Genomic DNA, 23364 nt, shown 5'->3' on the forward strand with positions numbered 1-23364 from the left:
TTCCTTGCTTCCTTCCATCCTTCCCTCTAAATTCTCCTTTCTTCTTTCCTCTCCTATTTCCTTAGTTTTTCTTCTTTACTCTCTTTCCATTTTTCCTTCTTTTTCTTTCCTCTTTCCCTTTCTCCTTTCCTGCCCCTTCTTGCATTTATTTATTTATTTATTTATTTATTTTATTTATTTATTTATTTATTTATTTATTTATTTTGTCACAAAGTATATATAAGCATAAGCATGTAATAACTATACAATATATAATCATATATATAAGTAAAGGTAAAGGTTCCCCTCGCACATACGTGCTAGTTGTTGCCGACTCTATATACATATATATAGAGTCGCAGGAGGAAACCCGAATAACCAAAGACCTACATACATACACCCGTAAAAACCTCAGAAAACATATATATATATATATATATATATATATATATATATATATATGTATGTATGTATGTATGTATGTATGTATGTATGTATGTATGTAATAACTATATTAATTGGATATAACGAAAGGAAACAACAGGACAGGAACGGTAGGGAACGCTTGTGCTCTTATGCAGACCGCTTAGAGATGGGGTGTGGTTAATGGTAGACAGTTTTTGGTTGAAGCTTTGGGGATTTTGGGAAAAGACCACAGAGTCAGGTAGTTTATTCCAAGCATTAACAACTCTGTTACTGAAGTCATATTTTCTGCAATCGAGATTGGAGCGATTAACATTAAGCTTAAATATATTGTGTGCTCGTGTATTGTTGCAATTGAAGCTGAAGTAGTCTTTGACAGGAAGGATATTGTATTGATTTTATGAGTTAAACTCAGATCATGTCGAAGGCGGCGTAGTTCTAAATTTTCTAAGCCCAGGACTTCAAGTCTGTTGGCATAAGGTATTTTGTTGTATACAGATATATGCATGCTCAAATGCAAAAGAGGAAACATTTCTCCTTTTGTTTTGTTTTTAGTTTGTTTTGCTAGCCCTCTGCCAGCAAAAATGGAGCCCAGGAGGGCCACTCACGGCCCCCCTAGGCCCCATTTTCAGCTACAACAGCCTTGTGCAGCCCTTCACCAGAGAAAACAGAGCTCAGTGGGCGAACATGGTCCTCCCGGGCTCTGTTTTCGCTGGCAAAGGTACCGCAGGCAAGTCCTTTGCTGTTTCCAGGGCGGCTCTGTGGGCCAGATCTAAGCACTCTGTGGGCCGCATCCAGACCCCAGGCCTTGAGTTTGATATAGTGACAATATTCATATAGGAAAGAAGGTTCCTATATGAGAGTGTAGCTGAAAAGGACTGCCCAAGATTCTCAAAATTCACAATATGCACAATACAAAATTGTGCATATGAAAAGGGGCAGGGTTTTGCATGATTACAGCTCCCTTCTGGGATTATTTATAGGCATCGTTCCATTTTTAGGGCTGTTCATCTTGCATAAGCAACTTTGAGCAGCAAACAGTTAAAAACATAATATAATGCAAAACACAAACGAAACTACAATAAAATAAAAAAGCAGCTGCCTCTGGATGCTCTAACTCCTTCTGTACTAACAAAGGCAAGACTGTAGGTTATTGCAGTCAGAGCATTAGATGTCAATGAGCAAAACCATGAATCTGACTAAGTTGAATTGTTGTGGTTAGAGTATAATGGGCACAGCCAAGTGCCCCACTGATACCAATTTCATTGCCTTAAATTTCTGCCATATATAACCATTTCTTGCAGATCCATTTGATTTAGTAAGCTCCTGCAAAGCACATCTTTTGTGACTGCTTCTGTATTAATTATAGCTTTGGCATTAGGATTTTGTGGTCGCAATCATAGATCCTAGTGTCCTCCCCTAATGTGAAAATGAGATATTCCAATAATTATTTTATTCTTTTGAATATTTTTTTCCTGTACAAAATGGAGATGATTGCATTATTAAAATGGTGGGCTCTCTGCTGGATTTAGAACCCTGGCAATTGACCAAATTTTGCTATCTTTTAGAATTGCTGGCATTTTCAGCTAGCCTCTGGATGCTACTAGTGTGGCATCTCTTAAATACGACAGAAATAGATCCACTGCAGGACTTTTGATAAGAAGCAGCATAGTATTTCTCACACATCTAAACTGTTGAAAAGAACTCAGTGAAGCTTCAAATGTTGCTTGACCAAATATTAACCTTTCTGGTTTGCAAACATGGAGTAGGAGTAGGAGTGGAGATTCATGTATTTCTAATTCAGTCAGTATTTCAGAAGAATGTCTTGCCTTTGGAACCATTCTGAATCACGTCAAAAGAGTTGAGGTCCATATTGTATATATCTAAAGGAAGTTCAACCTAAATTTGAAAAGCTCCTCTATAGCTCCAGCACAGGCTATTTACACTGTATATGAATAATTAGATCCCAATTCCCTTCATAGCAACCAAAACAAATAGTCACAAGGGAATCGTTTCTGTGCACATCAGAAGTCTCAATGGATAACTGAGAAGATAGAGTATATATCACTGCTTTTTCCCTCCTGTGGCTCTGTTTTGATATGATGCATTAACTTAAAATAAGAGATTTTGTTGTATAACACAACAAAATTAAATTTTTTGTTATGAGTCCAACTCCAGGGTCAGTGCAGGGAATTCAGAGCTGGAATTCAAAGACATCTAACAAGGGAGAATCTATCAGCCATCAACTAAAATCCATATTCCTTGTAACACAAGTCCATTGCATTTATCTCTTCAGATGTAGTAGAGAAAAGTTTTGCTGTCCATCAGACATTTGAAGAGTGCCATGATATTCCTCTCTTCAGTCTTCTGAATCTCTTCTCCAAATTAACCAAGACCAGTTACTTTAATTTTTGTTCCTTACCATACTCTCTGATATTGTGATTACTCTTCCTTTAAATCAGAGATCTTCAAACTAGGCAGCTTTAAGACTTTAAGGTTATGCTGGCTGGAGAATTCTGGGAGTTGAAGTCCACAAGTCTTAAAGCTGCCAAGTTTGAAGACCTCTGATTTAAATTATAAAGGACATGGGTGAACTCATTTCACCTATGTCTTTTATAATGTCTAAGGCCTCAAATGGACCTAGTAAATGAAATATATGGCTACTGCAGAATAATGTAAAATTTTCAGAACACATTATGGTGTCCTGAAAACTTGTACTCCATTAAGGCAGCCTGAAATTGCATTAGCTATGTTTGCACGTACATCACGCTGCTGACTCACTTTTAGCAATAGAGCAAATCAAGCAAATGTACATATTCTAGCTTAATCTGAGTACTATTTTTGCTTCAGAGAGGCAGGGAAGAAAATAAGAAAGGTCTTTTACTTTGATTTATAACAAGGTTTGCTAATTTAATTCAGGCTGTATTTTAGGTACATCAAGGCTATTTCTATATACAATAAAATAAATAAATATATGTAATACAAAGTACTATACTTCATATATGTAGTACAAAGTATATCAGTTGCCAAAGGCACAGATCCTAAAAGTAATTTTCAATAGAAGAATTATTACAGGTATTTAGAACAAAAAATAACTACATCAGATATTCTTAAAATAAGCTGCCTGCTAGTAAAGGCAGCTTACTATTACTGATATACGGTATACTAAGTATAATCAATACATAAATTTCCTATTATAGAGTTGCACATCCCACAAAGAGTTCAATTATTTGGACAAGCTTTTACTACCGGTTCGCAAGAACTGGACCTAACCAAGAGCAACCTACCACTACATAGATCCAAATTAAAATAATCTGTTAAAAATAGTAAAATTTGAGTAGATTAAATTGAATTGCATTGATTTGAATGGACCTTTAATGGCAGCTGCATCTGGATCCAATATAATTGATGCATGTATCATTTTTAACAATAGACTTCTATAATGTACAATATGTATCTTTCTTGAGAAGGTGATTATAGAAATATTTTTTTTTTTCTGAATGGTAGAACCTTGTAGATTGAGCATCTGTCCTAATAACTTAGATCTAGAGATGAAACCTTTCAATTAGTTGGAACAATTCCTATTTGGAATTGTTATAGACCAGTGGTAGTCAACCTGGTCCCTACCACCCACTAGTGGGCGTTCCAGCTTTCATGGTGGGTGGTAGAGGTTTTGTCCGATACTGAAGCACTTTCCTTTTTTTAAATTTAATTGACTTTTTAAAAAATTTTCATAGCATTATTTACAAACATTTTCATTAGGTTTTCATAAAATTCCCCGTGACAATTTAAATTTCTGAAAATATACTATTTGTATCACCCATGCATAAGTTTAGTTCACGTTACGTAAGTGAAACTAAATGGCGCTATAGTGCGACTGCAAACAAAAGAGCCTCGTCCCAGAATAGATCGCGCATCTCCCCCCACACCACCCAGCTGCAACAGACAAGCAGAGCTGGTAGCCAGTGCCCCCCCAACCCAATCCACAATGCGCGAGAGGCATGCGCAGACGACAATACATGGCACATTACGTCACACTACTGTGGACCCAGTGGGCAGTTAGAAAATTTTATTGCCACCAGAGATACAAAAGTGGGCGGTAGGTATAAAAAGGTTGACAACTCCTGTTATAGACTATAACATTGTAATGATAAAGTCATCTCACTGAATAAATGCAGTTGGGATTTCAGCACTTTGAAAGGATTTCTAAAGGTTCGGTGATTATTAAGTTCAGTGATTTAAACTTGGATTGGTTGGACTCCTATACTATCAGTGAAAAATCAACTCTGTGTTGTTCATAGTTTATCATTAATTTTGGCAGAGTGCTTTCTGGGAAAGCTGGGAGTTCAGCTTAGCTACTCCTAAAAATCACTTTTATTCTCTGTCAATCAGTGAAGACATGTCTCTTAAGCATTTTTACTTCTCTTGATTTATTCTGTTTATTAACTGATACAGTAGCTTGGATTTTTATGTCTGTATCTTCCCTAGGACATTTTTAAATGATTATTATTTTTATGCCTTTTATATCATGTAAGTTGCTTTGGTTTCTTTCTTTACATGGGAAAAACGGCACCATATTTTCATCAATCAATCAATACATGTTTTTTTTCAGTGTAGCACCTTTTGTTCTGTTTCCTCTCCTACGTTCATGATTTTCCTCACTTTCATCTCTTTCTTTCAACAGGAAGGAATATTAATAACATGTTCAATGAGATTGGGATCTTTTTTCCCCTCTCCTTGCTAAAGAGAGATGCAGGACTCTCTTGTTTGCCAAGGCCTTTAATGCTTTTATTCATTTTCTGTTTCCTATAGTTGTTTGCCCGGCCTTCTCTTGGAACCCTTTGCATAATTTCCTTGAGATACACAACCTATACACTAATATTAAAATTTTGATGACTACAGAAGAAGAAAAATTACCACATTTGTTACATTTGCATCTGTATGGATTATTAGACTGCTATCTACCCTGTTTTCTATTCCACACATAGAAAATGCTTGTGGATTTGACCCCATAATCATTCTGCCAGGATTCTGTATATAAGTGTAACCAACTAAATGTTTTGGGGAAGTTCACTGACAAGACTTTTAGTGAAAATGCTTTCCTCTACTTTCATTTACAACAATTATTATTCTGCCTCTATAACTAGTTATATGTAGTTATTATGATTAATATTAATTTTTATTAAACAAATTTATATGACTGCCCACGTACCAAAAGGAGCTCTAGGCACAAACAAGAACAAAAACACAATGATTAAAAACCGCTCAAGTAAAAAAGACAATACTGAACCTCCACTATATGAATAAAAGTCATATCCATAGGTCAAATACACCATTCCTGTCCCATTAAGTTTCAGGCTATCCACACTTGGGGGAAAACCAGGTCTTCATTGATTTCCTGAAGGCCAATGGACCCATTGCCAGACTTAATACTTTTCATTCAATAAATCTTGTACCTTATAAATATTTTTGATTACAATTTTCAGAACCCATGAGCTTATAGGATTTGGTGCTGAAAATTTCTAGGAGATTAATCCTTAATACTTAAGCTGTTTTGCTAAATTTCAGTAACAACTTACAGATTTTGATAAACTTGGTACTAACCAGCATGAATTGTGGCCTGCCAGCTCCTTTATGATCTTTTGTTTTGTGCTATTGAGGAGCCTGCAAAAATAGGAAACTCACTGAGTACAATACTGTACATACATGGCTGGTTGACTCTATTCAGTTTGGTGGATCACAGATTGTGTAGACTGAAGAGCCATGCTTTGAGAGTTCAATCAAATTGCTAAGAGCCTGAAAAATACAGAATTGTATTCCATCTTAGATTTATGGCTGAAATCGGAAACTACCAAGCATACCAAGAAAAATATATAGCAACCCAAATTTCATTCCTGCATTTTCTTGTTTCTTCTCTTAGCGTGCTATGGAATTGTTCAGGTTCCCACTGGACCATGGTTCTGTCGAAAATGTGAATCGCAAGAAAGAGCCGCCAGGGTGGTGAGTACACACTGAAAACATGTCAGAAGAACAGAATAAAACTTACTCTGGAAACAGAGGACTACTACAATTGCTTCGCCCTGCATCTGGAGCATTGGTAGCTTCTGAACATGGAGCCTCTGTAACATTTTTAATAGCTGATGTCTGCATTATTAGATAGTTCACCTGCACTCGTAGGTCTAATTATAAATGCACCACTTAGAGAGCGTAGAAATGTCTATGTCCTATCCATGTTCTATACCCCTGAAAAGCCCCTTTATTTTAGGTGCAACTACATTTCTGTCATATTTGTTTCCTTACTAATACAAAAAAAGATATCATTTATGAAATGCGCATACCTAATTTGATTTTTTAAAGGGAGAAACAGTTGCTTTTTCTTAGAAAATAATTGAAATTTTCATACACCAAAGAATCTTTTCAATTCTAGATTTGCCAGTTTTTCAGGCAGTCCCTGGTCTTGTAGCTATAACAGGCAAGATTGGGAGAAAGAAGTTTTGTTTTGTTTTTGTTTTTTTCAAACAAATTTGATTTTAAAGTCATAAAGGACATGATGATTCCCTTTTACTTATATTATATTGGTACATTAGCAACATTTCCCATAGAAGATTTAAAAGGCCCAGTCACTAAAGTAAACAAGAATTGGTTTACTCTGTTAAATAAGGAGCAAAAGGCCCAGGAGATTCTGGACTATATAGTACTCAAGACACAAATAAATCCATTGCCATCTACTGGCTAAACTAAGAAAATTCTTCTACAACTTGTTTCTTCTTAAATAGCAACCTCAGCTGGTTCCTTTTAGTCTTTTGTTGGCTACTCCAATTTTGCTTGGGGGAGGGAGCAAATCTCATACTAGCCAGAAGTCTTCTGATGTCTGGTATGGCATCCCTCTTTTCCCCAGATTTAAAACATGAATGGATTTTGTGCAGATAATGAAATTGTCATGGTATAATTGACAAGAATGCCCAAAAGTTGCGTTGGCCTCAAAATGGAGAAGGTGTAGTTATGTCAGATGCAATCCCTTCGTTGACTAAAAACACCACACTTGGCCACTCAGTGCAGAAAGAAATGCAAGATTATGAAGGGAGTAAATTGTTTCCTGTTCCTGGAATTTTGCAAAATGCCAGTTTTGACAGCCTTTAGACCTAGCCCTGTGAAAAAGCAAAAAAAAAAAAAAAGATAGGGCAGTTGCCTACATTACGCTTATTACACATCTGGAAAAAAGATGTAAAACTTCAGAAAAAGACAACAAAAAAGGATTTAGATTTCCATAACATTGGCATATCCTGATTTGTATGTTAAAGGCAAATTTATGCAGAATTGCTATAATAGAGAGAAAATTACATTTTGGGCAGAACCTTAATCCACAGGACCTGTGTGTGTGGCCTTCTGGCCCAGGTGTGACTTCAAAGCTGCTTGTCTCAATTTTCCTGATTCCATACTTTTAGATTGGACATAAATCAGACATTTTAAAGTTGCCACAGTTGAGAAACACTGGGTCAGATAGTTCTGCCTAAACCAGGATGACCCAGAAAACAGAAGGGAGGGCGGGAGGGAACCAAACAAGCAAGCAAGGAAAATCATGAAGGAGTCTAGCTGAGACACAAGACAGATTGTTTTGTGAGACGGCTACATTTGTTAACTAAAATCTCCTTTGAATATCCATAATTTAGTATAGGGGGGCAGTAGTACAGAAGTAATTGGCCTTTGACTTCCTACAGAATAATTTCTGAGCTTCCCAAACTAATAAATCTGTTGGTCTCCCATCCAAGTAGTAACCAATCCAAATTTTCATGATTTTCATGATTATCCAAAATTGATGAGGTCCTGCTATCTAACTGAGGAAGTAGGAGTAAGAGGATGTTAGTAGTTAAGCCAAGAACTTCAGGATATAAAGAAACATATAGGGAGCCCTGGAGCAAGGAGGATACAGAGAAAGAAAGGAGGCTCATCTGGTTTTTTTGTGTGAGATAAGTGGAAGAGGACTCTGGCTTGTTGTTGTATTACTATTTTGATTCACTAGCTTTCTGTCTGGGAAAATTAAATAATTTCAAGAAGCACTAAACGGAGAAAAGAATGAAGTATCTGGTAATTCTAGCTAAAAGAGATAATGGAAGTAAATATGTCTTAAGTAGAAAAAAATGCAGTGCCTCTCAACCAGCACTCAAGATAGAACTAACTGAACCTTAGGAAGATTGCCTTTAACATTAGCTCAATGAGTGTAATTGCTGCTTACAATTGTAAAGAAATGAAATGCTCTAGGTAATATATCCACAAGAATGACTGCATATTTCCCAGTGGACTTGCAATGTGGATTCATAAGTTGAATATGTCCCCGGCTACTATAGTAGAAACAGATGTGGGGGGGGGAATCCTGCTGCCTGGGTTCTTGCTTATTGTAGCTAGTATTTCACCTAACTCAGGGATCTGCAACCTTAAACACTCAAAGAGCCATTTGGACCCATGTCCCACAGAAAAGAAAACACTGGGAGCCACAAAACCTGGGTGGGTGTGGCCAACTCCACATCACTCCCAAGCAGTCACATGACCTGGCCCAGCCATGCCTACTCGGGTTTTGTGGCTCCGACTGTTTTCTGTGGGAAATGGGTCTCTCTCCCTCCCTTTCTCTTCTGTTTTTCTCTCCCCCCACTTTCCTCCCCCTTCCTTCCTTCCTTCCTTCCTCTTTTTCTTTCTTTCGCTCTCTCTCCCTTCTCCCTCATTTGTTTACCTCTTTTCCCTCTCTCATTCTCTCCCTCCAGCTCTCTCTCATTTCTCTCTCCTTCTTTCTCTCCCTTCTCTCCCTCGTTTCTCTTTTTTTCCTCCCTCTCATACGCTTCCTCCATCATTTTCTCGTTTCTATTTCTCTTTTTCTTCCCTTTTCTCTCTCATTTCTCTTTCTCTCTTTCATTTGTTTTTCTTTTCCTCTCCCTTTCTCTCTCTCCCTTTCTCCCTCCCTCCTTCCTTCATTCCTTCCTTTCTTTCTTTTTCTTTCTCTTCCCTTTTCTCTCTCGTCTGTTTCCTCTTTTCCTCTCTTATTTCTCTCTCCTCTCTCTCCCTTTCTTTCTCTCCTTCTCTCCCTCGTTTCTCTTTTCCTCCCTCTCACGCTTCCTCCATCATTTTCTCGTTTCTATTTCTCTTTTTCTTCCCTTTTCTCTCTCATTTCTCTTTCTCTCTTTCATTTGTTTTTCTTTTTCCTCTCCCTTTCTCCCTCCCTCCCTCCCTCCCTCCTTCCTTCCTTCATTCCTTCCTTTCTTTCTTTTCTTTCTTTTCTTTCTCTTCCCCTTTTCTCTCTCGTCTGTTTCCCTCTTTTTCCTCTCTTATTTCTCTCTCCCTCTCTCTCCCCTTTCTTTCTCTCCCTTGTCTCTCATTTGTTGCTCTTTTCCTCTCTCTCATTCTCTCCCTCCATCATTTTCTCATTTCTCTCTTTTTCTCCCCTTTTCTCTCTCTCATCTTTCTCTCTCTCTTTCTCCCTTCTCTCTCATTCCCTGTTAAACCATTTCCAAAAGCAGGTGAGGGTTGGTGTTTTGTTGTTGTTGTTGTTGTTTTTTGCTGATGTTCTTTTTTCTTCTTTGGGTGCTTTTTACCATGTGATTTAAATCAAGAATCATTTCAGGTTCCCAGATAATTTCTTTTGTCCCCCTACTGTGACTCCCTGTCAGCTGGCTGGCCCCGCCCCTCACCCTCCCCTCCCAGTCACTCCTCGTGTAGCCTGAGAAGGCAAGGGTGACGGCAGGGATGGAGACTCGCTCTGAATGAGAGAGAATCACCCCTGTACTTTCCTATCATCTCACGGAGGCTTCTTCTGGCACTTCTTAGTGCTGCATGCATTTCGGTCGCTTGGGGAGATGCGCGACTTGCTCTCTGCCCTGAGACGCTGGCCCGGATCAGCTGCGGCCGATGCTCCGCATCATAATGGGGTTCAGGAGGAGAAGCAGACACCGTTTACAATGCGGAGCATCAGCCGCAGCTAATGAGCATGTTCAGAATGGAAAATTTTTATAATCTTTTAGATTTCTTTTAGGCTTGAATGTAAGCACTTGGGTTTATTTTTGGGTGGGTCTTATTTCTTTTGAGATGCAGGAGGCTGTGAGCACAATCACCTCATGGCTTCTCAGCCCCTTAACCGCGGCCCAAGGATCAGCTGATTCAGCGAGGGCCGGGAGTTCTGTCTCTCTGGGCACCTAGAGATGTTTCTCGCACACTCTTGCCAGCCCTAGTCCTGCCCACAGCACTAGGCAACTCCGCAACTCACCTGTGACTATTGAGCAGGCGGCAAGCATGGTTTGCGTTCGGGTGTTGCTCAGGTTGCTGCCAAGATGAGGCAAAAAGCCAAGCAGCCCGTCAGAATTGGCTCCCCCGTCTACCCGTCTACCTGGCTGCTGCTGATTGAGAAAAGGATGAAAAGACAGGCCAGGATTGGGTCAGAGCTCCTGCCGCTGCCAGCTGAGATCAGCAGGCCAGATTCGGTGAGGAAAAGAGGGAGAGGAGGTGCTATGAGAGAGCCCATTTCTCACATTCTTCTCCTCCCTGGTGATAGTGGTGCGTTCAGCTCACCAAATCTGGCCTGCTGATCTTGGCTGGCAAGAGAGAGACAGAGAGAGACAGAGGGATGAATGAGTGACTGAGTGTGTGCCTTTCAGTTGGCTTCCAGCGCCAGAGAGGGCAGAGAAGGGAAGCAGCCAGGCTGCTGTTACCTTTCATTGGGACGCATGGAGCAAGATGGGGCTCCTCATGCCATCTCTTCTCTACCCTCACTTAGCTACCCTTTTATCGAAGGGGATGGCAGTTGGGGAGGGGTGTGTGTGTCTCGCTCCATGCGTCTCACTTGTCCCATGCCCCACCCCTCGATAAAGGGGCCGGGTGGCTAAGTGAGGGGCAGGATGCTGGTATGAAGCTTGCAGCAGTGCTGCTGTTCATATGTGCAACTGCACAACAAGCCTTGCAGAGTCCTGCTCCAAGAGACAGTGGCTTGACAAGTCCCACATTTTTGGTGGAATTTGGAAGAGAGAAAGAAAGACTTCTGCTGCTTCTGCTGCTTTCGTTGCCTGTAGCCAAAAGTTCACAAAAGGCAGGAAAGTGAAATGCCAAACTTAACTCATACTCATACCTCGTGTATGGGCTGCTCCCAAGCAGGGCAGGGGTGGGGAGACCATCAGTGGTGCCCCATCCGGCTCCCACCTACTTCAGCTTCGCCTTTGCCAGGGTGGCAGGCACTAGAAGGGTGCTATCCTGAAGCCTCTCCGCTGCTTGGTTTGGGACAGATGGTGCCCGGCAGGCCCAGGTGTGGTGCACGGGTGGGTGGAGTGGAAAAGAGAGATGGTGCAGAGGAAACCCTTTCTTTCAAACCGTGATCATCACCTGCTCCATAGCCACAAGGTAAAACTGCGGAATAGAGGGGCCGTCGGCTGCAAGGTTGCCTGGCGCCGTGGGCAGGGCTGGGGCTAGCAAGAGTGCCCTGGAAATATCTCCAGGCACCCGGAGAGACAGAACTCCCAGCCCTCGCTGGATCAGCTGATCCGTGGGCTGCAGTTAAGGGGCCAAGCAGCCATGAGATGACCAGGGAAGAGAAGGGCTGCCTTCTGTGCTGGCCACGCCCACCCCCTTCACTAGGATTATTTTTGGGATAGGGCGTATATTACTCCCACCCCCAAAAAATTGGGCTACGCCTTACTTTTTGAATAGGTTGTATTTTCAGGGAAACACGGTATAAGATATAAAAGTTCCTCCTTTACAATCAGGAAATGATCTGTATATATTACTAAGTAAAAAGGAAAAATGAGTCAATTTCTCATCCATCTGGTATATTTAGATTCAAGATAACATGTATAGCAATACCCTTGCATGATGAGACTGATTTACAGTAATCTTTTAAGATATATCATTCCCCTGTTTGATTGAGGACAAAGGAAATTCCTCCTAAAAAATAAAGAGAAAATAAATATTAAAATTAATTAGAATTAAAACAAACTTTAAATTTGTCAATTAAAAATGAAAGCATTTACTCAAAGGCAAAAATAGAAAACCACAAAAGGCAATATGTATTTATGGTCCTGGAGAAATAATATTAAGGAGAGGAAAGCTAATGTTTATACTAAATTTTCTACTTGAATGCTCAAATTGCAATCTCTTAGGTACAATGAGATACTTCGAAAAGCTCAAATAACAGTAGAAACTAGATAGTAACAAGGTAGAAACCACTACCGGTAATATCTAAGTGCCAACAATAAAACCAGTTTTGCTGCTCCCATAAAGAAAGCAAAGCACCAGTAACTAGTTCAGCAGCCTCTATTAAATCCACTTACTGAATTGTGACAATAAGGTTTCTATGCAGAACTAAAGTAAGCCAACAATAATGCGTAATAAAAGGCAATCAGACAGGAAAACATCTGTCAGATTTCTTTGGGAACCAAACTATTTAAGTATGATGAATACATAGACACCTATGGCAAAATAATTCATAATATTGGCACAAGCGGTAAACATTCAATCTGCTATTTTTATGTAAGCTATCACAAAACGTGAAAGGTAAAAATCCTGTACATTTTCTTGTGCAGAAATTAATGCTTTTGATATGGCCTTTCAGCCTTTTTGAAGTAACAGAATAGAAATTAATCAGATTATGTCCTGAGTATAGAATTTTTAATTATGTTGAAATATTTTCATTTCCTTTAGAATCAAACACATACACATGCAATCATACACATTTTTATGTGCCTCAATGAAAGTTAAGGGGAAAAATTATGTTTGCAAATTTCCCATGTATTGGCAGTGAAATTGCACAGATATAGTCAGCATTTATATATTAAAAGCCATCTAAAAGGAGGAAGTTGTCAGAATTGAATACTGATCTGAAGAGACTTTAAGGCATGTCTGGATATGCGATAAGTCAGTAGTTGATTAATCTAAATGTAATAGATTAGTACAGCAGTCACCAACTGGTGGTGAGAAAATTTTGGTGGTCTGCAGAAAAATTATTTGGATTTTTAATATTGCACTAAATCAGGGGTCCTGATGCAATATTGCACTAAAACTACGGCCCCTGGGATGGATACATGCAATGAATGTTTGTGTTGCTCCACAAAGTCTCCCCCTTTGAGGTCTTTTTGTGTGGGTTGGAGGGGGGCAGAAATTCCAACTTGGGGTCTGCTTCAGCCTCCTGGTGCGGGGCTTTGGGCGAAGGCTGGAGGGAAGTGCTGCTGGTGGCGAAGAACCAGTGGGACTGCATCATGACCTAGAACTGGCTAACCATCTCAGCCCGTTGAGCCTCCAGGTGCCTGTACCTGGCCTTGCACTCCCACAGGTCTTCCCTCTGCTTGAAAACCTATGCTCATAGTCCTCAGTGAGGTGCTTCTACTGAGCCTCCTTGGTCAGATCCAATTTGAACTGAGCTGTTTTGCCAACTCTGTCTTGTAGTGATGCTTAGCTCCAACAACTGCTTCCTGTTGTAGTGATGCTTAGCTCCAACAACTGCTTCCTGTTGGGGCCCTAAGGAACCTGGGCAGGAGGTGAGGAGTTTTGGCCATGCCCACACATGACCACCTAGCCACGCCACGCATTAGGCAGATCATATTAGTGTTCCACGGGATTTAAAATTATGAATTTAGTGGTCCCTGAGGTCCAAAAGGTTGGTGACCCCTGGATTGGTATAATGTAGTAGGTAATATAATATTGTTAATGATTATTGCAAGACAATTGAGTTGCATTGTTCCAAGTTGGTTTCATATTAGCAATAGCACTTAGATTTATATACTGCTTCATAGTGCTTTTACAGCCCTCTCTAAGTGGTTTACAGAGTCAGAATATTGTCATGCCACAATCTGGGTCCTCATTTTATCCACCTCAGAAGGATGGAAGACCGAGTCAATCTTGAGCCGATGAAATTTGAACTGCTGAACTGCAGCTAGGAGTCAGCTGAAGTAGCCTGCAGTACTGCACTATAACAACTGCGCCACCTTGGCTCTTATTGCAAGTTTTTGGATTCTCATTTAAAAGTATGCTTCTTACTTAGGGTTGAAATGCTACTGGTTCGGGCTGGTTCGCCTGAACCGGTAGTAAAAAATGCTACTGGTTTGCTGAACTGGTAGTAAAAAATTTTTTTAAAAAAGTTCTGACAATCAGCTGAGCGACGCGCGATCGTCAGAACTTTTTTTAAAAAAGTTCTTGCTTTAAAAAGGTAAAAAAAAAGTTCCGATGATCACAGCTGAAGCATGAGTTGAAATCTTTTAAAAACTTTTAAAGCTTGCCCTGTTGTTCTCCTCGGGACCTGATGGCGTCGCTGGAACTCTGGGACCTCAGCTAAGTCTTGCGCCCCCGGTCATTGTCAGCTGTGGATTCAAATTGGTATTGGTCATGATTTGTTTCGTTTGGTTCGGTTTGGTCAGTTATTCGCTTCCTTAACTGATCTATGTGGCGCCCACACTCGGTTGTCTGGTAGCTCTACCACATACGATTTTGGCCCTGTTATCTTTATTATTTGTCCTGCGAACCAACTAGGGCCGTCCCCATAGTTTCGGGCCCACACCTGGTCGCCTATGCTCATAGTCCTCAGTGAGGTGCTTCTACTGAGCCTCCTTGGTCAGATCCAATTTGAACTGAGCTGTTTTGCCAACTCTGTCTTGTAGTGATGCTTAGCTCCAACAACTGCTTCCTGTTGTAGTGATGCTTAGCTCAACAACTGCTTCCTGTTGGGGCCCTAAGGAACCTGGGCAGGAGGTGAGGAGTTTTGGCCATGCCACACATGACCACCTAGCCATACGCAGCCAGTCATTAGGCAGATCATATTAGTGTTCCACGGATTTAAAATTATGAATTTAGTGGTCCCTGAGGTCCAAAAGGTTGGTGACCCTGGATTGGTATAATGTAGGTAATATAATATTGTTAATGATTATTGCAAGACAATTGAGTTGCATTGTTCCAAGTTGGTTTCATATTAGCAATAGCAATACACTTAGATTTATATACTGCTTCATAGTGCTTTTACAGCCCTCTCTAAGTGGTTTACAGAGTCAGAATATTGTCATGCCACAATCTGGGTCCTCATTTTATCCACCTCAGAAGGATGGAAGACCGAGTCAATCTTGAGCCGATGAAATTTGAACTGCTGAACTGCAGCTAGGAGTCAGCTGAAGTAGCCTGCAGTACTGCACTATAACAACTGCGCCACCTTGGCTCTTATTGCAAGTTTTTGGATTCTCATTTAAAAGTATGCTTCTTACTTAGGGTTGAAATGCTACTGGTTCGGGCTGGTTCGCCTGAACCGGTAGTAAAAAATGCTACTGGTTTGCTGAACTGGTAGTAAAAAATTTTTTTAAAAAAGTTCTGACAATCAGCTGAGCGACGCGCGATCGTCAGAACTTTTTTTTTTACTTTTTAAAGCATTTAAAATGCTTTAAAAAGGTAAAAAAAAAGTTCCGATGATCACAGCTGTAGCGCATGAGCTTGGAAATCTTTTTAAAAACTTTTTAAAGCATTTTTTTACTATCAGTTCTCCAGAACCAGTAGTAAAAAATGCTTTTAAAAAGTTTTTAAAAAGGTTCCCAAGCTTGCACGCCACAGCAGATTCCCCCTCTAGCTGTTCTACTTACCTTCTCAAGCCTCATATTGGCACATACTGTACATGCACACGCATAGCGTGTGTTTGGTGTGCACTGCACATGCGTACGCTTGGCATATGCTTAGCACACAGCGCACATGTGCAGCCAGCGAACCGATAGCAAATCACTGCTCTTACTATTTCTGAATTGTTCACATGGATTTAAATTATAAGGAATTCGTTACTTATAAATGCCCATTGGGGCATTTCTTAATTTATTTAGTCTGTGGAGATTCTCAGTCATCTAGGTCATAGTTGTCTCAAAGGTACTTTTTCAAAAGGCAACTAGACTGGTTTTTTCCCTTGAGGAAGAAGAAGTTTTATTTCTCATCCAAAAGCTTCATTGATTCTGGCAGGATGGTGGGGGGCAATGGAAGGATTAGTTCTGACAGGATGGGAGGAGGAGATGGAAGAATCATATTTCTTTGTAGTCATCTGGCCGTTAGCACTTTCCCTGAGAATTTTTGGGGACATTTGGGTTTCATTTGCGCCTTAAGGTCAGGGGTGAAATCCAGCAGGTTCTGACAGGTTCTGGAGAACCAGAAGCGGAAATTTTGAGCAGTTCAGAGAACCAGTGGCAGAAATTTTGAGTAGTTTGGAGAACTGGCAAATACCACCTTTGGCTGGCCCCAGAGTGAGGTGGGAATGGAGATTTTGCTATATCCTTCCCCCAGGAGTGTGGAGGGAATATGGATTTTTCAGTATCCTCTCCCTGCATGCCCCACTTCTTTTCCTGGTCGATGCTGCAGCTTGTATGAGTAAGCGGCTAGAAATATAGTCCATCGGGTCAAACGTGGCGAAAGTGCCACAGGCGTTGGGCGGTCGCCAGCCAGTATCCCTAGTAGCGGTCTGTGGTCAGTCACGATTTCAGAATTCCACCCAAAAACATACTCGGGGAATTTTTTGACCCCTGTCACAATGGCTAGTGCTTCTTTGTCTAATTGGCTGTAGTTCCTCTCTGGGAGGACATCGTTCTAGAGTAGAACGCTATAGGGGCTTCTGTGCCGTTTGAGTCTATGGCTGAGTACAGCCCCACCCCATAAGGGAGGCATCGCAAACCAGTACTAGGGGTAATGAGTCGTGATATTGGATGAGCAGGCTATCACTTGAGAGCAGGTTCTTTACTGCTTCAAAAGCCCTATTTTCTGACTTTCCCAAGACCAAACAGTATTTTTCCTAAGAGCCTATGCAGCGGTTCCAACGGTTGCTTTGTTCTTTAAAAAGACCGCGTAAAATTAACCAATCCCAGGAATGCCTGCAGCTCTGCTTTGTTTTTGGGCGCTGGAGCCTTCCTAATTGCCTTAACCTTGCTCTCAGTAGGGTGAATTCTTCTTGTCTATCCGTAGCCCAAGAAATCGACGATTCGACCCCTATCTGGCATTTGTTTGTCTTGACTTTTAATCCGCTGTCCGGAAAATGCTCAAGACCTTTCTTAACCGCTCCCCAATTCCTCCATGTTTTCCCTGAAATTAGGACATCATCAAGTAGGAACTACCCTGGGAGCCCTGCAGTAGTCGTTCCATCAGGTTTTGGAACAGCCCTGGTGCCACACTGACCCCAAATTGCAATCGGTGCACTTGAAGGCCCCCTGTGCGTCACAATCGTTTGGGCTTCGGCCAGCGGGCGCTCACTGGCAGTTGTTGGTAGGCTTGGGCCAAGTCTAACTTTGCAAAGACTTGCCCTTGCCCCAAAGAGTGCAATAAGTGTTGCACCACGGAACCGGGTAAGCGCTTTTCTGTAAGGCTTTGTTAAGCGCCGCCTTGTAGTCAGCGCAAATTCTAATTGACCCGTCCGGTTTGATGGGGTGACGATTGGCGTCTCCCACTTTGCGTGATCGACTGGCACCAAGATCCCTGATTAATGAGCTTATCCAGCTCCTTATCAATTTTGGTTTTAGGGCAAAGGACTCTCCTCGCCTTAAGCCTAATGGGGGCTACCTGGGGGTCTAAGTTGAAGGAAATAGGGGTCCCTTTGTACTTGCCCAGGCAGTCCTTGAAGACATCTTCGAACTCGTTAAAGAGAATGTCTTTCAGGTTACAGTCACTTCGGTAGATGCCAGTCACTCCCATGCCCAGGGCACGAAACCAGTCTAGCCCCAACAGACTGGGCAGAGTTCCTTCGACGATCGTGATGGGCAGGGTCTTTTTGTGAGGGCCGTACTCGACTCGGACGGAGGTGGTCCCTCGAACAGGGATGCGATTCCCCTGGTAGTCGTGGACTCGTAGTCGTTGTGCTTGCAGGTGGCGCTTTGCGACGGACGGCAGCGACTTCGCCAAAGTGTCCCAGGACATGATGGTGATCGCTGATCCCGTGTCTACTTCAAGCCTGCACCGTACTCCCTCTATCTTGGGCTTTGTGAAAATCTTCTTTTCCACTTTGGTTGAGGCGCGGCCTATAATGACAGTCGTTTGGTTAGACTTCGCCTTTCTTGTTTGAACCAATCGCGGGCCGCCTTTCCGGTTCAGCGTTTTGATTGGCCGATTTGAATTTTCGGCGGAAGGTTGGGCGCTCTGCAGACCTGAGCTAAGTGTCCTTTCTTCCCACACCGCCGCATGTTGCGTCTTTAAACCTGCAGCGTTGGCGCTGATGCTGCCCTCCGCAGCTTCCGCACTCGTCACGGTCCTCAATGTCGCGTTTCTCGGTCCGGCAGACCCTTCCTCATCCTCGCCTCACCTTCGGATTCGGACTGAATCTCCTCCTGGTGTACTGGCGTTGGCTTTGCTTCGCCTTGGATTGAAGAGGCTTTGCAGGGTCTCTGCTGCTTTAGTAGACATTTCGTGTGCTCTGGCTTCGCCCAGAGCGGTGGCTAGTGTCAGGTTGCTCTTGGCTAGCAGCCGTCGCCGTGGCGGATGTCCTTGACCCCTCGGATGAGTTGCTCGAGTAGCACTCGCCCAGGTCTCGGTATCCGCAGTCCTTGGGCGCTCTTCTTAAAGCGGCCATGTAGTCACCGATGGACTCGCCTCCATCTGTCTCGTTCTCAATTCAAACCGCTGCACGATTTGGACGGCGCCGGTGCGAAATGGTTCTTCAGCAAAGTCTGCAGAGTCGGCCACGATACCGATTGTATCGGCGTTGGCTCTGCCAGGGCTTCCGCAATCTCGATTACCTCCGGCCCGCAATGGCTTAAGAAGTAAGCCCGTTTGCGGTTATCAGGGATCCCCTGTAGTTCGTTGGCTTCTAGAAAGCTTTCGAAACGGGTCATATACGTTCCCCATTTCTCCTTGCCCGGGTTGTACGGTGCGGGTGGCGTGTTTGCCATTTCCGTGTTTCTGCCCTGAGTTTGCTGGGTTCGGAACTATCGTGCTTCAGCTCGGTTCTGGTTCTCCTTAGCCTCGAAATCCCACCTTCGTCGCCAATGTTAAGTTCGGGAAGTAACGAGGCTGGAGACCAGGGTAGTGACAACAGCTCTTTAATATAGGGTGAACCCAGCAATAGGCTGGGGGAAAAACCTCTCCTTTTATACAGTTCTCTTGGAGGCTTCGTCCAATCAGCAACGTGCTGATTTCCCGCTCAAATATTTAAAGGTACAAACATAAATACATAACAAAAGCCATCTAAAAGGAGGAAGTTGTCAGAATTGAATACTGATCTGAAGAGACTTTAAGGCATGTCTGGATATGCGATAAGTCAGTAGTTGATTAATCTAAATGTAATAGATTAGTACAGCAGTCACCAACTGGTGGTGAGAAAATTTTGGTGGTCTGCAGAAAAATTATTTGGATTTTTAATATTGCACTAAATCAGGGGTCCTGATGCAATATTGCACTAAAACTACGGCCCCTGGGATGGATACATGCAATGAATGTTTGTGTTGCTCCACAAAGTCTCCCCCTTTGAGGTCTTTTTGTGTGGGTTGGAGGGGGGCAGAAATTCCAACTTGGGGTCTGCTTCAGCCTCCTGGTGCGGGGCTTTGGGCGAAGGCTGGAGGGAAGTGCTGCTGGTGGCGAAGAACCAGTGGGACTGCATCATGACCTAGAACTGGCTAACCATCTCAGCCCGTTGAGCCTCCAGGTGCCTGTACCTGGCCTTGCACTCCCACAGGTCTTCCCTCTGCTTGAAAACCTATGCTCATAGTCCTCAGTGAGGTGCTTCTACTGAGCCTCCTTGGTCAGATCCAATTTGAACTGAGCTGTTTTGCCAACTCTGTCTTGTAGTGATGCTTAGCTCCAACAACTGCTTCCTGTTGTAGTGATGCTTAGCTCCAACAACTGCTTCCTGTTGGGGCCCTAAGGAACCTGGGCAGGGAGGTGAGGAGTTTTGGCCATGCCCACACATGACCACCTAGCCACGCCCACGCAGCCAGTCATTAGGCAGATCATATTAGTGTTCCACGGGATTTAAAATTATGAATTTAGTGGTCCCTGAGGTCCAAAAGGTTGGTGACCCCTGGATTGGTATAATGTAGTAGGTAATATAATATTGTTAATGATTATTGCAAGACAATTGAGTTGCATTGTTCCAAGTTGGTTTCATATTAGCAATAGCAATACACTTAGATTTATATACTGCTTCATAGTGCTTTTACAGCCCTCTCTAAGTGGTTTACAGAGTCAGAATATTGTCATGCCACAATCTGGGTCCTCATTTTATCCACCTCAGAAGGATGGAAGACCAAGTCAATCTTGAGCCGATGAAATTTGAACTGCTGAACTGCAGCTAGGAGTCAGCTGAAGTAGCCTGCAGTACTGCACTATAACAACTGCGCCACCTTGGCTCTTATTGCAAGTTTTTGGATTCTCATTTAAAAGTATGCTTCTTACTTAGGGTTGAAATGCTACTGGTTCGGGCTGATTCGCCTGAACCGGTAGTAAAAAATGCTACTGGTTTGCTGAACTGGTAGTAAAATTTTTTTAAAAAAAAGTTCTGACAATCAGCTGAGCGACGCGCGATCGTCAGAACTTTTTTTAAAAAAGTTCTTGCTTTAAAAAGGTAAAAAAAAAGTTCCGATGATCACAGCTGTAGCGCATGAGCTTGGAAATCTTTTTAAAAACTTTTTAAAGCATTTTTTTACTATCAGTTCTCCAGAACCAGTAGTAAAAAATGCTTTTAAAAAGTTTTTAAAAAGGTTCCCAAGCTTGCACGCCACAGCAGATTCCCCCTCTAGCTGTTCTACTTACCTTCTCAAGCCTCATATTGGCACATACTGTACATGCACACGCATAGCGTGTGTTTGGTGTGCACTGCACATGCGTACGCTTGGCATATGCTTAGCACACAGCGCACATGTGCAGCCAGCGAACCGATAGCAAATCACTGCTCTTACTATTTCTGAATTGTTCACATGGATTTAAATTATAAGGAATTCGTTACTTATAAATGCCCATTGGGGCATTTCTTAATTTATTTAGTCTGTGGAGATTCTCAGTCATCTAGGTCATAGTTGTCTCAAAGGTACTTTTTCAAAAGGCAACTAGACTGGTTTTTTCCCTTGAGGAAGAAGAAGTTTTATTTCTCATCCAAAAGCTTCATTGATTCTGGCAGGATGGTGGGGGGCAATGGAAGGATTAGTTCTGACAGGATGGGAGGAGGAGATGGAAGAATCATATTTCTTTGTAGTCATCTGGCCGTTAGCACTTTCCCTGAGAATTTTTGGGGACATTTGGGTTTCATTTGCGCCTTAAGGTCAGGGGTGAAATCCAGCAGGTTCTGACAGGTTCTGGAGAACCAGAAGCGGAAATTTTGAGCAGTTCAGAGAACCAGTGGCAGAAATTTTGAGTAGTTTGGAGAACTGGCAAATACCACCTTTGGCTGGCCCCAGAGTGAGGTGGGAATGGAGATTTTGCTATATCCTTCCCCCAGGAGTGTGGAGGGAATATGGATTTTTCAGTATCCTCTCCCTGCATGCCCACCAAGCCACACCCACCAAGCCACAACACGCCCAGCAAGCCACGCTTGCAGAACCAGTAGTGAAAAACTTTGGATTTCACCACCACTGCTTAATGATCACCTATATTGTCACCTGTGCAAATGGGGGTGAAATTTTCTTGGAAATGCTAAAAGGACTGACTTGTAGACAGGAGATAAGTGATGTCTTATCTCTTCCCTTCTGTTGAGAGAGGGGTGGTCGATGTTAACATAAATGGCCTCTTTTTACCCCTCTTTCAAACCAATGGTTCTCTCTATCCAGAATGTGGATTTTGCTGTTTTTGTTTATTTATAATAATTGATATAAAAATCAGGCAAACCCTTTTAATTTAAATTTAATTTTAAATTAAATGTTTAATTTAAACATTTAAATTATTTTAAATGCAGCTTTTCTGTCTTGCCGAACTCAAATGCTAAAAGTAAGCTCTTTCAAAAAGTAGCTCATAACTAAGGGAGATAACATGTACCATGCAGTTATTTTATCTTTTCTCCCTTAACAGAGCTTATTTGGTACAAAGAAGGAAAAAAAGAGAACCACTTCAAGGTTACGAATGGAAACTGCCATTATATGGATTTTGCCCCCTCCCCCAGATATGCACACAAATAAAATTCCATGAAATAAGCTGAATGTTTGCACAATGTAAGATTTTTTTAAAAAAGGGAAAAGAAAATATTCCAGGTGCTAGTGAAAATGTGTATAAAGGTTATGGGCTAGGTTGCTTTAAATAAAATTCTTTATAAAAGGCATTACAAAACAAATCCATGGGAACATATACATTTTAATTTACCAAAATAATCAGCTAACCAAATCAAACAAGGCACTTTCCTGTTTGTTACATAACAGGAACACAATTTCAAAATAAATTTAGTGCAGTAGGGCAGAGGTTTTTAAACTGCTTCAGCAATGAAACTTATTAATTAAAAATAAATGCTGATAAACCCCGATCAAGAATAGAGCTTTAGTGATAGAAAATTAGCCGTGTTTGAGAGGTTTTATTTATTTATTTGCCCTTAACCTCTCATGAAATTTCATCAAGTTCTTGCAGAATCCTAGTGTTCTAGTATTGAAAAACCCTGTATTACAACATAGGGTTGCAGCAGTAACTTCTGGTTATCAGGTTCTATGTAAAATAAGCACAGGTAGTCCTTGTTTACTGACCACAATTGGACCAGCAACTCAGAGTCACTAAGTGAAACTGATTATGCTAATGATTTTACCTCACTTTTCCTCAGCTTTACCAGATCTGTGAAGGTTGCAAATGTGACGATTTGTTGCAAAGTTACTTATCACCATCATAACTGCAAACTTGCTAAATGAGGATGAGGTGGGGTGTCACTAATTAAGGATTACCTGTACTATGTATCACTATAATTTGGTGTGTGTGTGTGTGTGTGTGTGTATTCCCACTATAGTATAAAAAGTAATATATGGATTTGCCTTAATTCATTTTCTGCTACCTTCGTTCATTTTGTACTTTCTGCATTAAACAAACTTTACTTAGAAATAC

The 23364-nt window shown here is 41.7% G+C and overlaps 1 protein-coding gene across 6 annotated transcripts in view; it reads left to right on the top strand.

The window, feature by feature from the left end:
• Positions 1–23364, top strand: part of MLLT6 (MLLT6, PHD finger containing) — a 150466-nt gene that overhangs the window by 11429 nt on the left and 115673 nt on the right. For all 6 annotated transcript variants that reach the window (XR_009154832.1, XM_058180188.1, XM_058180185.1 and 3 more), the window contains exon 2: positions 6323–6402. Coding sequence is in view for 5 of the 6 variants with exons in the window: in XM_058180188.1 (XP_058036171.1) it covers positions 6323–6402 (80 nt within the window). In the remaining variant the exon portion in view is untranslated. The remainder of the gene's footprint in view (positions 1–6322; positions 6403–23364) is intronic.

The sequence above is a fragment of the Ahaetulla prasina genome, chromosome 4 (genome assembly GCF_028640845.1).
Source record: "Ahaetulla prasina isolate Xishuangbanna chromosome 4, ASM2864084v1, whole genome shotgun sequence".
Taxonomy (NCBI): Eukaryota; Metazoa; Chordata; class Lepidosauria; order Squamata; family Colubridae; genus Ahaetulla; species Ahaetulla prasina.